Below are 15,343 nucleotides of genomic sequence, written 5' to 3' on the forward strand. Positions count from 1 at the left end.
AATTGTATATCTTCAAGTTTTGGACAGTTGCTTGAATAAAACAAGCTTATTTAGTCTCTTGCAGTAAATTTTGTAGATGTAATAATCGATTAGTCAAAAAAAACAAACAACATATCTGTTTAAAACAATGTGTCTACGAGGACTGTCATACAAATACCAAGGTACAATGAAATGCCACACGAGACATTTAACTCCCTCTCACCTGATGAGCAGCAGCATTCACAGTCCAACACAACCTCAGTCCTCTAGAGCCACCATCCCTTTCACTGGGTCCTTCACTCTCATCTGACACAAGCAAGACAAACAAATCAACACCAATACAAGACCATGATTGAATCACTTTATTTTACTAATATGTTTCCTGACATAGTAAACAACTCTTCTGTCTTGTTGCTTACCTCATCTAGCTCCTTGCGCGTCTCCTCCTCCATGCGGCGAATGTCTTCCATGTTCAAGTCAATCCACTTGTCGATCCAGCAGAAGAGCTGACGGTGGAAATTAGTGAACAAACGCTTCTCTTGCTGTGAAGCAACAAAGGAGGATGAAGAGAAATCACAAGGAGTCTCAAGTTTTAAGAGCAAATGATAAAAACTGTTTGATTATTAGAGATGTCTCGTTCTGTCCTGCTTTACCCTGTCTGTCCACTAGAGGCTGGTGCAGCCCACAGCATTATAGTGAGTGGTACTTTTCCACTATTACCTCAAGCTAGCAAAATGTCAGACAGTGTATGTACTGTGTGCATGAACAGGGTATGAGACATTGTGGTGCAAAAGTCTTTAACACACAAACAACTGACATAAAGTCCAGGAAGGGAAACAACACAAACACTTTCCTGTAACATCATGTTTGCCGTCAACAATCTGACCTTGACCTGTGACTATCCGGACGTCATATTGATCATAATGGGACAAACTGGTATGTACTGCAGTTCAAAATGTAAACAAACCTTCTGAATGAAGTTCTCCACTTTATTTTGCAGACCCCACCACTTGAATTTGACAGTGACCAGTTTGTAGGCACACATGTGTGGGCAGTCTTTCTTGTTGGGGAGCTCCTTCTGCAAGTACACAAATATAGGCACAGGAAATATTGAATTATTAAAAAAGATCACTGGGCTATAACATATCTAAAGGGTCAATAGTTTCTATTCATATTTTATTTTTAATCAGTTACATTCAGGGCCATAGCCACAATTTTAGAAATAGTCTAAGAGAGTCCCCCCCAACCCCCTTACACATTCTGACCAACCACCACAACAAGTTTTTAAAATATTTTGTTTCTTCAGAGTCCCTAAAAAAAATCTGAAATCCAATCATCTAAATGTTAGGCCTAAAAATGTCTTAAATACGATCTTGACAAGGTTTATGAAGGTATGCAATGTGTTTTTGGGAACAAATTTGCATTGATGAAGCTGTAAAACCAAACATGGAACCAAAAACCACTAATGCAAACTGTGCAGCCTGCGACACGATAGCTGGGTGTGTTGTGGGCTGCAAAGTTTGCAAGAGTAGTTGTCCTGAATTTGAATAGATTCATTTACTTTGCAACTATCCTTTGTACTTAAGTTTTCCAGTATGGACTTGAAATAGTGTCACTGTTTGGGTTTTTGGTTAGTTGTTTCCTATTTTATTTTGTAGATTATATCCTCGTATGTCATGTTTTACTTTCTACTTCTTGTCTTTGTCTTTTTACTGCCCTTATTCTGACTACAGCTGTGATCCATTAGTCAATCAGTCCTGTGTATTTAAGCCTGTGTCCTCCCCTCACTCATTGTTGGTTTGTCTGTGTCTCCTGTGCCTGTTTTTGCCATGTTTTTTGTCCACTGTGTTCCCTCTTTGTTCTGTCTGGCTTCTGGTTTTGCTTCAGTTTCGGATATAACTTTAGTTTTTTAGACTCCGGGTCATCATTAAAACTCGCTTTTTGTGACGTCTTCCTGCCTGCCTCTGTGTCTGCATTTTGGTCCTCACCATTTTGCAAACCTCAACAAATAGGTCTCGTATTGCATTCCTACTTATCTTAAAAGAATCTTAAATGTATCCTGTTGAAACCTGCAGAAACCCTGATTCAGACAAGTTTTCTATTAATTGTCTGTAAATTTAACTTCCCTACATTGGCTGTGCGTAAAACCTTCATTTACCTCATCATTTAGTTGTTTGTTGGCTTAAAATAGTCCAATTTAAATATATTGAGCTCAAAATAAACACTAGAATATCCACCACCTGTTAGTGGGTGGCTGGACACCGGATTGCCAAAACCCACAAATTCCTTGAAAAACACGACTTCAGTGTCCTTAAAAGTAGCTGTCGCCCTGGTTACATTATGATATTTGTCCTTTTTTACCAGGTACCTCAACACTTTTTATTATCATCGACACTAATACCAACACTAATAATAATAGTAAACAGTAATATGGTTGGTGGCTTCAAATGTATCTCAACCGACTAACACATCTGCAACAAGACGCTGTACCTTCCAGTCTGGTCCGAGAGGGCCTCGTCCTGTCTTCACTGACTTGTACCTGCAGGGATCCTCCTCATGCTTGTAATCCTAGTGAGAGACAGGAAAACGCAGAATTAACAACACGGATGAGGTGACGAGGACGACATGGATAAACATGGATCTTAAGCTGCACATGTTTACCTTCGGCTCCACTTGGGTTCTATCCGCAATATCAATATAGACTACATCCACCTTCTTCCAGGTTTCTGGATCCAAACCGTGTACCTGAAAGAGAACCACAGAGCCCAGATTGATACCGGCACAAGATGAGTTTTTGAAAGCCCATAAGATGACTCAAGTGAACATTAAGAAAATTATTCAGGGGAGCATTTTATTTTTGTAGATTTGCATGTTCAGTTTTTTTTTTCATAATCACATTCATTTAAATATAGGAATATTATCCCAAATAGGTCGTGCACAAGAATTCATAGAGCAGTTTTTGATAAGAAGACAAGTAAACAGTCTGTAGCAGTTTGTAGCAGCATTAGTAGTATAAAATGAGCTATTCTTTGCAACATGCATTCTTTAAAGTCATCCCAAAAAATGGCAAACATGCTCAGATCATTACAATCTTTAATTACATTTTCAAGATGTCCAATGTCAGGTTTGTGCCATGTCTCGATCTTGATCAAGAAGTTGTCTTTCATATACTCGTTCTGCAGAGAAAAGAGAAGTCATCGTGGAGTTTAAAACAGTAAGTCGACAGAAAAATCTACAACTGAGTCAAAACATCGAACAACACCCTGCTCTCATACACAGACACCAACACAACCACATAAAGTAATAGTGTCCGACTATGCCTGCTGCTGCTGCTGCTGTGTCGCTGCAAAAGATCAAATTTCTCTCTCAACTTACAGGCTAATTTGCTTCCTCAATGGGCATCAATATGTCCTTTGTGTCAACGTACATGAAATGTGTAGGCACAAGAGAAAGAAAAAATACTCACAGTGATAACTGCAGAGCCAGGTGTAAGATGTAAAAAAGCACAGGAGCAACCAGAGAGAAAGAAAAAAACAATACAGTTGAGGAACATATGATAAATGTAACAGCATTTGCAGTGTTGGACATTGTACAGAGGTCAAGGGGACGTAGAAATGTGTGTGTTCAGGTTGTGCCTGTGAACGTCCCGTGTGCTGGTAAGACAGATGGCTGTCAGGCAGCTGGTAGTGTGTGTGTGTGTGTGTGTGTGTGATCTCAGGCTGAAAGGCTCGAGTGATTGCATGGCTCTTCTCACTGGACATACAGTTAATTATTCAGCGACTCCTTCAAGGTGACGGAGAGCCAGAGACAGACAGACAGAGAGAGATGAAAGAGAGACAGAGGCAGAGGCAGAGACAGCTACCAGAGAACGACAATCTCTTTGACAGTTCAGCATCTATGTGACCTCGAAGTCATTTGAGTCAATCCCATTCACACTTTTTAAGGACTTAAGTGCAGATTATTTTTAGCATCATTATTTTCTTCCAGTCAGCAAAGAGGTCCTTTAAAATGGACTATGTTCACTATGTGACTATGTTATCCAGGGTTAATGTTGTCTGACTTCTATTTTATGTTCATTAGGGGTCAGACCTCAAATACTGAATATTTAAAAATGTGCGATTTCAGTTAGTATAGTGGGTATGACTGCAGCCTCCAGAGTTTGAAGCATTCAAAAATAGCTACTACTCCAGGTTTGAAAGGTCGGGTAAACACAGATTGTATACTATGAGTCTGTGCTCAGTAGATTAAAAGGTAGTTTGAAAGATGGGACTTCCTCCTGGGACCTCTTTATATAGATCGATGGAGTGCTTGTTTAGATTTCAAGCATAGTAAAAATTCCTGTTTTCATTTTATTGTCGACTGAATCTCTTTATGTGCTGCTTATTTTTTTTATTTATTTGACTTTTACTTTATTTTATACACCATATCTACGCCATATTTCAACACTAATACCACTGACTTCTGTGACCACGAAATGAGGGTTTTCTTGCTGCCAAGTACTAGACCTTTCTTTAAAAACAAAAACAAAAAAAGAACAATGAAAACCTAAATGCCATCAATGTTAACGAGAATTGTCATTATGGTGTACCACCAAAGCTCACTGAGTCAGGTATGGCAAAAGCAAGTCACGGTGAGGGTTTTATTTTTAATAGGTGCAATAGTATGAAAATGTCACTAATCATAACTGCAGAACATCTAAAGATGATTCTGTGTCCATTTTTGCTAATTGAAGGTTGAAGGTGTGTGTGTGTGTCTGTGCGTGTGTGTGTTTGTGTGTGTGTGTGTGTGTGTGTGTGTTTGTGTTACCTGTGCGACAGTATGGGTATGCGTTCCAGGCTTTCTCGTGGATGTTGAGAGCTGAAGCCGGAGCCAACATTCTGACGAATGACGGCACTTTACTTCATGACGGAGGAGTGAGGAAAGAACAAACAACGGTAAGTTTAATCTTATATCACTGTTTTAACTATTAACCTGAGGTACGAAACAATTAAGATTGTTTTTTGTTCAAACGTTCTAAAGCTCTTTTGGAATACACCCCAGATTCTGGCAGAAACCCACATTCTTGCAAAACCTTACTACACCAAACCTTTCCCTGACCCCAATCCTCTCCAAATTTGACCTAAACATAAACTTTTTACCAACAACCTACCTACATCATTAGAGGCAGTTTATCAGATTACACCTGGAGCCACAAAAGACTTTATACCTACTACTTCTTCACAGTATTACTGCCAAAGACCTGTAAATACACCTCGATGTGTAAAATGGTGGAATTACCATCTGAAGGGAACATTGGCAACTTGGGAAATATCCATATTTCTTTTTTTGCCTCTGATGAGAAAGAAGCACAATATCACTCTCATGTCGGTAAGCTAAAAATGAAGCTCGAGCCAGCAGATGAATAGCTTAGCTTCGCCCAGCATAAAGCCTGGAAGCAGGGGGAAACAGCTAACATGCTAAACCGGCATGGTGAGCGTGGTAAACATTGTACATGCCTAGCATCAGCAAGTTAGCGTTGCCATTGTCAGCGTGTTTTCATGCTAATGTTAGCATTTAGCTCAAAGCACCACTCAGCAGGCGACAGTCCCATAGAGCCTGGCAGGGCTTATGCTGTGTTTTCAGTCAAAGTCGGAGGCCAGAATTTCCACGTGTACAACGGCAAATGTTGACAAAAAGCGACACTTGAGGTAACAGACGCCATTATACATTTTATTTTTACCGCACTTTTAAAATGAAAAATGTATCTAAATATTTCATTCACAAGCCTAATGTAAATGCTGGCATCTACATATACATTTTACCCCCATGGGTGCTGCCATTGTTGTGTGACGTCAGATAACCGGTAGATGGATTTGCTCTGAGTTTGCAAAAAGGAATACTTCTAATAATAATCAGACGTGTCTGGAACGCAGCAGTAGTCTGAAGCCCTAGACCCTGCTTCCAGTCTTTATGCTAAGCTAAGCTAGGCTGGCTGCTGCTGTTAGCTTCATATTTACCTTACACACATAAGAGTAGTCTCAGTCTTTTCATTTAACTCTTGTTAAGTAAGCAAATTGTCTTATTTCCCAAAATGTTGAACTATTCCTTAAAAAGCAGTGGTCGTTTGAGGAAGAAGGAAGATGATGCGATAACAGACTAAAATAAAGTAATGGACAGGAGCCAAGAGATGCAGCCTGGAGGGAGAAATGAATGAAATAGTCATCCTCAGCGAAGGGACAACTGCTTACCTCTGCAAATGGTAAATTTTGTGTGTGTACTGTCCCTTCTCTCCATCTTTCTCGTACGGTTCATTTTTAAGCACCTCCACTCCTTCTCCTCCACCCGTCTCATTCTTACTGGCCTCAGCCACAGAGTACAGCTGGCCGACCTGGTACTGGAAAAAGAGGATAGAAGAACAGGTTGAACTGAGGGAGAAGGAGTGTATAATGGGAGAAATGAGGAGTCACAATCACAAGCAGATATCCATTTTTTCATGTGTAATTCTTCAGCTCATCTTTTTCAGTCTTAAATGGTGGATTAACTTTTTCTTCTGAACCCACACCGTCTGTTTCCAGGTTACAGAGAGGCACGCTATATCTCATTTCAACCCTCTCTTCCTGTCATTCTTCCATCTCGTGCATGTGAGTGTTTAAACACAGGACAATGGCTCCTTTCATTTCTTAATCACCTCTAATCCACCATATAACCTCTGCACAAAGCTGGACCAGAGCGAGACACACTTACAACATCACAAAGATGGAACAAGTGGATATGTTCAGAATTACAAGACTGGAGAGATTACAGTTATTATTTATACTCCATTATTTATGTAAGACAACATTCCCTGAAATGAAACCATGAGAAGGTTACACACACATAACCCTGTGGGAAATGTCATCTTTACAGAGAAAAAACTAAATCTATGAACCAGAGTGGATTTGACATTGAGAGGTCACTCAGCCTGCTGAGGATAGACAAGCTTCCTTATAACAGTCCTTTATATTTATTTTATTTCTTTATAAAGCACAATTAAGTTTGACAAAACGTCTTATTAAAGAGTCAAATGATCTCCTCTCCTCCTCCTTAACCTCAAGTAAACCCAGTACACACATTTTTTTAAATATATATATAAATATCTGCTGTATATTGGAGCACAATTAATGCTTAAAGATGAGCATAGCATAACAGAACATATAGGACAGTGTGAAAAGCCAATAAATACAAATGTTTAATAAAAAATATACCTATATGTCTGTTTTGATGCTTTTAAGAAAAATACTATTAAAGCACAAAAGTACAAATAAACTATACTTGAAATGGTCTTGTGGATTAAATGACTATTGGACAGTCGAAGCTCATGTTTGTGATGAAATTGGTTTATCTTTACCTTCTACAATTAATTGATTGAATATTTAAACAAATAAATGATTCCAGGAAAAGACTTTCTGTCTCTGTTACAAACCCGTAACATTAATATTTTGGATTGCTGAAGTGTCTTCCATCAAAGACCATCATAGCTATAAATAAACTCTCTTTTATGCATGTCGTCCCCCACAGTGGCGAGGTATTTGGAAGCCATTTTTAACCATTTAAACTGGAGTACAGTTCAAATGGTTAAAGTATTTTTTAAAATGTTCTTAAGTGTTGATTTTCCTCCATCAAGAACATTAGGTTTTTTCCTGTTATTTAATTTGACTGTCTACAGGAAATTTCCAAGCTCTATGAGCAGATTTCTCTGACCACTTAAAGCCCTCAGGCAAGCAAAGAAGTGATTAGACTCTGGTAGTAATTTCAGATAATTCATATGTTATTATAGCTGTAACTGTGAAATCAACAGGGGTGGTGAATTGAGGCCAAATCCCAGATATACTCACAGGGAGACTGGGTGGTTAGACTTTAACCACTACCCATACATCCTTTAGTTGATGGCAGCTCCCCACTGTGTTCAGTGCAAAAGAGTCAGTCAGTTCTTTTGGATGTTGAGAAGGTGACCAAAACATAGCATCAGTGAACAGAACAGTCACTTTTCAGCTCCTTCTAACCAGAACCTCTTGACATTTGTTTGCATTTAAAAGGTTACTCTTTCACAGCAACACAGACACAGATAGCTCAAACAGGTTTAAAAAGACTTTTCCCTTAACTGCCACTGCCAACTAAACAAATGGGATGCAGGAACAACAAGGCCTCCTGGGTAACAGTGTTGGACTAATATAATTCAACCTTGGCTTGTGGGGTGAGTCCATGTCCGGTTAAACCAGAACTTCCTTCTTTCACTAAAAAAATAACACCGATAAAACTCAGATCGACTTCTGGAAAGAAGTTCACAGACCGGAAACTCAATTCACAAAATACTCCAGGGGTTTCAACAGCTGGAACAGTCTCATCCAACAAAACAAATCCTCTGTTCAAGAGATTAATCCATCGTTGTCCCTGGTGAAGATACAACTGATGTGATTTTTGCCAAAATCAACTCGACCAAACTGATTTGTGGGCAAAAAATGAAAGAATTGAAAGAGTGGGAATCAACTCAAATCAATGATGGACTTAATGGCTACAGTCCTACAGGACTGAAGATCACTGTTTCAGAGAGTGAGGATGTAGACAGGCAGACAGAGGAGACAAGGCTCCGGAGGGATGTGATTCACTGACATGTAGTTCCAGAGACAGGGGACATTACTCAACTGTATTCAGGCTTTGTGGATCATATTTTGGTCAAGCAATTCTCTTTTAGTATTTTTCCAGTGTCTAATTGTGATAAAGCATACTGACTGTGACTGCTGCTTTATTTAGAGAAGTGATGAAGATAAAGGCTACAAACACGCACAGTTAGTGAGAAGCAACAAGTTGTAGATTTAAAGCCTCCATAAGCAGTGGAGGAGGAAGTACTTAGATCTTTAACTTAACAGAAAAATTGACCTGAAAATGAGAATTCACAGTCATTAACTTCTCACCCTCCATGCTGATGGAAAGTCAGGTGAAGTTTCGTCGTCCACAGAACATTTCTGGAGCTTCACAGCAAACCAGTGTTGCAGCATTCTCCAAAACAACTGAAGCAGATGTGGACTTGGTTTCAAAACATAAATTATACGTGATATAATCCAAGTCTCTGGAAGCCCCAAGATTCCAAATTGATTTGACAAGACGTCATTTACACCCTCGACATGTGGTCGATCTTGTGCACCCACTTCAGACGAGGTGCGTGCTAACGCTCTTAGCTTAGCAGCTACAGTGAAGATTTAGGCTTCGGGTGTAAATAACATCTTTTCGAATCAGTTTGGGATCTGGGGGCTTCTGGAGACTTGGATTATCCCAGACAATCTGTATGGAGCAATTTTTTTTTTCAGTTGTTCATTTACATTTTAAAACAAGTCCCCATCTGCTTCAGTTGTTTAGGAGAATTCTGCGATGCTGTTGTGCTGTGAATCTTCAGAAATGTTTTATGGACTACGAAACTACACCCGACATCCCATCAACATGAGGGTGTGTAGGTAATGACTGAATTTTTATTTTTGGTGAACTGTTCCTTTAAGTAAAAATATTAGTATAACAGTGTAGAAATACTCTGTTACAGGTACAATTCCTGCTTTCAAAAACACATATGATACTTTTACTAAAAGCATCAAAATATTTAAAAGTAAAATTATTCATTATGCAAAACGACATAATTAGATCATATTTATAGATTAATGTGCAAGCTCCTTTAATGTTGCAGCTGGCAAAGATGTAGCTGAAGCTGCTTAATCTATAATAATAGCCAACATCATGCAAAATTACATTTTGTACTGTCTTACTAATCAAAATCTGCATAACTAGTGAGTACAGCTCTCAGATAAATGTAGTGTAAAAAGTACAATATAACCCTCATATGTATGGAGTAACATAAAATAGAATACAAATACTCAAGTAAACTAAAAAAAAGTTGCTCAAAATTGTACTGAAGTACAGTACTTGAGTAAATATACTTAGTTGTTTTCCACCACTGTCCATAAGCCAGAGGTTATGCAAGGGAAGGAAATCAGTGGCATGAGTTGCTCCATCCACTGGCTTTGACTTACAATAAGCACAGATTTGAGCAGTCAGACGATATTTTCATTAATGCCAGACACAACAGAGATGTTGATGAAAAAAAAAGATTCAGTCACATTTTAAACCTGCGGCAAGTATTAGAAAGATTTTCCATTTTTTTCCTTCTACATGTGATAAAAATATGAGTATGTATAGAAAACATAAAGAGGATATGTCGTTCTAATCTCGGCTGCAAACCAGTTATCAAGTCTTTGAGGCTTTGCATGCTGCTTTACACTCACAGATGAAACTGTTCATAGTGTGTAAGAGCAGATTAGGTGCTTGTTGTCTGCAGTTGTCATCAAATATTTATCTATAAGTCAAATGTCTCCACCAAAACCAGATTACTCCCATGTCAGTACAAATAATGCATAAATATGAGGGTGACAGCGGAGGGAGGGAGGGAGGCGGGGTTCGGTCGGAGTCATGGAGGTAGTTTCAGGTGTCTCATTTACGATGCAGGCCTGAATAGAGCAGCGAACTGCAATGGAAATGAGGATAGCACGGGGTGGAGGGACACGGAGAGAAAAGAGGACAGTGAAAGACTGACCGTGTTCATTCAACGCTCCATCAAGATAACAATTTTCGTCATGAGTTTTTCTCACAAGGTGATCGCTGCTGTGTATATTTCTATGCATAGAGTGGGTGTGTGATGCAAGTTCTGTGTATGTGTTAGAACGTCAATACAAACACATTAAAGTCCAGAGGTTACCCAAAAAAAGAGCAGCTTAAGTGAGGGAAGGCGCTCATGCTTCACTCTTCTGAAGACAGTGAGCCGAAGAATCAGATAACAAAAAGCTGAGCCTTGAGCCATTTTAGCTAACACACACACATGCGCGCGCACACACACACACACACACTCTGAAAAATAATGAAATGAAACTTACCTCCTCCACAGAGATAGGAAGAATCACTCGACTGGGAGAGAAGAAAAGAGGAGGGAAGTTAGTTTAAAAAAAATCTTAAAGTAACAATCAAACCAAAACTTTTCTCCTCCTAAACCCTGCATGTTGGACCAGTTTGTGTATTAGCTTACATCTAAATGCTGCTGATGTTGCTGGGCTTAACATAAATGCAACAGCAGGCTTCCATTCTGAGCAAACACAGCGAAGAAAACCGAACAGTTTATTTTGGATTACTTTGCTTTAAGACTGATGCTCGTTTTTAATCACCTCGAACTCAAACTGTCTGTTCTCCCTGTGATGTGATTGTTATTTAAGCCTGTGATAGATTAGATTATAATATGACATTCATCCTGCTATAATTTGGTAATAAATAACCTTATCAGTGAACTCGATTAGCCTGGAGTAATCCTGTGAATGACACACTGAGCTCTTATCCCACAAACATGCGTCTTTTCCCTGATGCTGCCTCAGAGGACACTTACCAACAGGGCTTTAGAATGAGGAACTATATGAGCTATATGTACGGTCTTCATTCAGCTCTAATACAGTATATATACCATATAAGTTGTAGAGGAATTGTACCTTCTTTCAAGAATAAAGAGTAGATGACCTTCAATGTTTTGGGAATTATTTGCCATGGCACATTACCCTTTATTATCAATAATTGTTGGATTACAAAATCTACCATGGATTCCCAAATGAAAAAATTAACAGCCTGTTAAGTATGAAATTCACATATTTCACTTTGACACTGTAACACTGAGTCACCAAGAGAGAATGAATAATATATTCTTTGCTATTCTGAAGAGAAGACGAAAAGAGATGGTTTTCAGGCTGAGCAGTTCTTCTCAAAAGGTTTATAACCGTTTCCACAGGAGGTTTTACTTTATATGAGGAGAACACACTCATTTTTAATAGGATGTGATTATAATTTTTATGATATAGAATCAAGACGAGGTATTTGTACAGCACTCTGTAAAATGTAACACTATAGAGTCATTTCTTTGTATTGGGGGCGAATACAAATAAAGCTTTTTTTTCTCCTGTATTATTAATTATAGCAACATGTAAGCACTTGTGAGGCCTACCATAAAGGAAACTATTAATTCCAACATGAACATAAATTCCATAATTTGGATATATACATTAAATTTTACTCACTCATACACACCAGCCACCTTAATATGCCTGATTCTTTTCATCAAAATCATTATTCCCTGAAAAATTAACGACAATGTCTAAAAAGGCCCTATCTCCAAATGTTAAACAAAGTAATTTAAAAATCCTGGATCAGTCCCTTCATCTGGATCGGCACCAAAAGTTAATGGGGTCTATTCTGGGCAGAGGCCCATCATTTATCCAAGTTTCGTGGAAATCTGTTGGGTAGTTTTTGTGAAATCCTGCTAATTAACCATCCCGAGAAACAAATGGCAAAACATAACCTCCTCTTTGAAGGTAATAAAGTTTCCATTCCAAGACGACAAAAACTGCTTTGCCAGGTGCACACCATTACAGTTGTCAACTATTAAATTAATCGCAAACTATTTCGATAATTGATTAATTGATTTGAGTCATATTTTAAGAAAACAATGGCCCAAGTTATTTACTTATTTCAGCTTCAGCAGAGTATTTTCTGGTTTCTTTACTCCTCTATGACAGTAGACCGTTGAGAAGAAATCAGAATACATCATCCTGGGCTTTTGGATGCACTCATTGACATCTGTCACCATTTTCTGACATTTTGTAGACCAAACAACCAATCAATTAATTGAGAAAATAATCAACAGAATAATCAACAGTGAAAACAATCGTTTAAAAAAGTTACTATCTGTTTGCCCAACTGCTCTTTTTCCTCATGATTCTGGTGTTATCCATCTGTGTGGATATTTCTACTTGTGCATTTTTAGTAGGCCTATTTCATGGTTTTTAATTGTTTTCAAAGTTACAATAAATTGCTTCCATTTTTCTGGAGGTCAGGTGAACACCAGCACCTCCTTGTGGGCATAAACTAAACACGCATGTGGCCAACAGCGGCTGAACTGTACCTGCTGTTGAAACAGCACATGTACACAATCGATTTCTTTTGGACAATAACGCTTCACAGTAATGTCATTCATGTAGAAAATGGTATTTTGTGTTCATGTGTTCCTGCTGTTTTGTCCTTTGCTGTATTTAGTTTGTGTCAAACATTGTTCTCTCACTCCACCATGTTTACAAAAGAGTGCTGGGAAATGGAGCTGGATAACAAACGGTCACATAAGTCGTGCCCCAACAAAATGACGACGTCTGTGCCAACAAACTCTTTCAGAACGAGCCAAGAGCAAATTTGCTTTTGTGCACATTGACATGGTGGCAGCCGGCCCAGTGAAACTAAAAATAAAAGATAGAGGTAAAACAGCTTAGAGCATGCTTTTAGCATGTTGCACTACACAAACAATGCAAATAGGATAAAAGTGACTTTGTTAACCATTATAAGGGCTGTCAACAAATTGTACTTAATTTACATTTGTGGTGAAATACATTTTGTAGCACCATTTATTTGTCTTATTTCACTGAGAAATCTACTCCACATGTTAACCATTATGATCTGATGATCAGTGTTTCACTTTTAAAGGTGACCTATTCAGCTTTTTGTTTTTTTCTTTTCTTCAGTGTTTTATACAAGTTCTTGTGCATGTAAAAGAGCTTGAAAGTTAAACAACAGAAGCTCCTCACACCCACAGAAAACAATGCTCCTGAACACCTCGTCAGTAGTCCCGCCTTTAATTCTGTGACATCACACTGCATCACCATGTCAGCTAGTGTGGCATATTAGAATTAATTTAGCACAGCTGCTCTGTTGTTGTTAGTGGTGCTGGCTCGGGCATGTGTGAGCTGACCAATCAGAGCAGACTGGGTATTCGGGAGGGGGGCCTTAAAGAGACAGGAGCTAAAACAGAGGGGGAATACAGTGCTGCAGCTCTGGACAGTATGAGGAAGCTGGAGTTTTTTGAGCACTAAAGCATGTAAACGTATTCTAGTAGTAACCCAAAATAAAACTATGAACCAGAAAAAGAGCATAATATATGTCTTTTAAGATATCTCAAAAAAGGAGGTTAATGTGTTGATCCACAGTCAGCACTGCTGCTTTGGTTTGTAAAACCACTAATATTCCCCCTGAAACTGTAATCTAATATCTTAATGTAATAAACTGTAACAGCATGAAATGTAATGTAATAAAAACCTTATTGCAGCTTGTTATGAATTGCAAGCAGTCACAAATAAAATGAAAATAATACAGTCATGCGCAACTGGGCACAGCGTGGAACTTAATCACAGTTTGATGAATCTGATATATGGAAAAAATGTGGATGGTGACAGAGAAGTCAAAATTGAAACTTATTTGGTTTTATTCTTTGCAGCTCCAGCACACTTTACAGATCTGCCAACAACATGTAAAGAAAAATATATTTTACGCACACACGCACGCGCGCGCACACACACACACACTATTTCAGAGCTCTTTTACATCACATACAGATGGGAGCAGGAGCTTAAATGCACCGCACTTCCTCCTTTTCCTCTGACACTTGTGCACATGTACAGTACGCGGCTTTGTTGATTGTTTTGTAACCGTGCAATGTATGCCTAAATTCAGATAATCCTGCATCCCACTCGCCACTGAATGTAATCTGGGTCTGAGTCCCTGCCAGACAGTGGATGGGAGGCCAGATGCTGCAAGGAAGGCAGAGACACTAAAAAAAAAAACACACTGTCTCTGATGTCAAATGACAATTTTTAAACTTACAGTTTATCTTCTAATTGTCTTTACATTGAACTGTTGCAGTTATTTGTCTGTCGGATAGATAAAATATAGATTTCATACTTTTTTTTAGAATGATTAAATCTCTAAAAGTGAGTCGTTTGCATAGCTTAACATGAGGTTAATGTTAAAAAGAGCAAATTTTAATACTAAGTAGAATTTGGGATTTAGTTGAACAAGGATTAAAGTCACCTTAATGCTCCCACTCTCTCTCTTTCTCTCTCTGTCTCTCTGTAAATCTCCTTGGTGTAAAGGTCTTGACAGGAAGATCAGGTGTCTCTCTGTTGCTTCAGGAAACAAACACCCCTCTTCTCTCCTGCAATGCACATCCATTCTGTCTTCTCATCTCATCCCTTCTTTCAGCCCGTCCCCACTCTTTCACTGCTTTTATTCTATTCTCTTCATCACACACACTGTGCTTTGCAGAGTGGCTCTTGTGGATAGCTGCACACCTGCCAAAGCTGGTGGAAGTGGAGAAAAAGTGGACCAGGAGTGATTTAGGTCAGTGGTTCAGGTGAGCAGCACAGAGTCAAAAAGAGCAGAAGACATGGATCAAGTCACCGCCTCTTGACCCCCATAATGGTCTGTTGGTGTATGTGTGTGTGCATGTCAG

The 15,343-nt window shown here is 38.8% G+C and overlaps 1 protein-coding gene across 1 annotated transcript; it reads right to left on the minus strand.

Moving 5' to 3' along the window:
• Positions 1-237: 237 nt before the first annotated feature.
• Positions 238-13,137, minus strand: pitpnab (phosphatidylinositol transfer protein, alpha b). Its single transcript, XM_073479645.1, has 11 exons — positions 13,130-13,137; positions 10,911-10,941; positions 6,207-6,352; positions 4,786-4,877; positions 3,446-3,453; positions 3,081-3,155; positions 2,641-2,724; positions 2,470-2,547; positions 947-1,057; positions 399-521; positions 238-285 (listed from the first exon to the last, which is right to left on the minus strand). The coding sequence occupies exons 1-11, from the start codon at positions 13,135-13,137 to the stop codon at positions 238-240; spliced, it is 804 nt and encodes a 267-aa protein (XP_073335746.1).
• Positions 13,138-15,343: the final 2,206 nt, after the last annotated feature.

This window comes from Pagrus major, chromosome 13 (assembly GCF_040436345.1).
Source record: "Pagrus major chromosome 13, Pma_NU_1.0".
Taxonomy (NCBI): domain Eukaryota; kingdom Metazoa; phylum Chordata; class Actinopteri; order Spariformes; family Sparidae; genus Pagrus; species Pagrus major.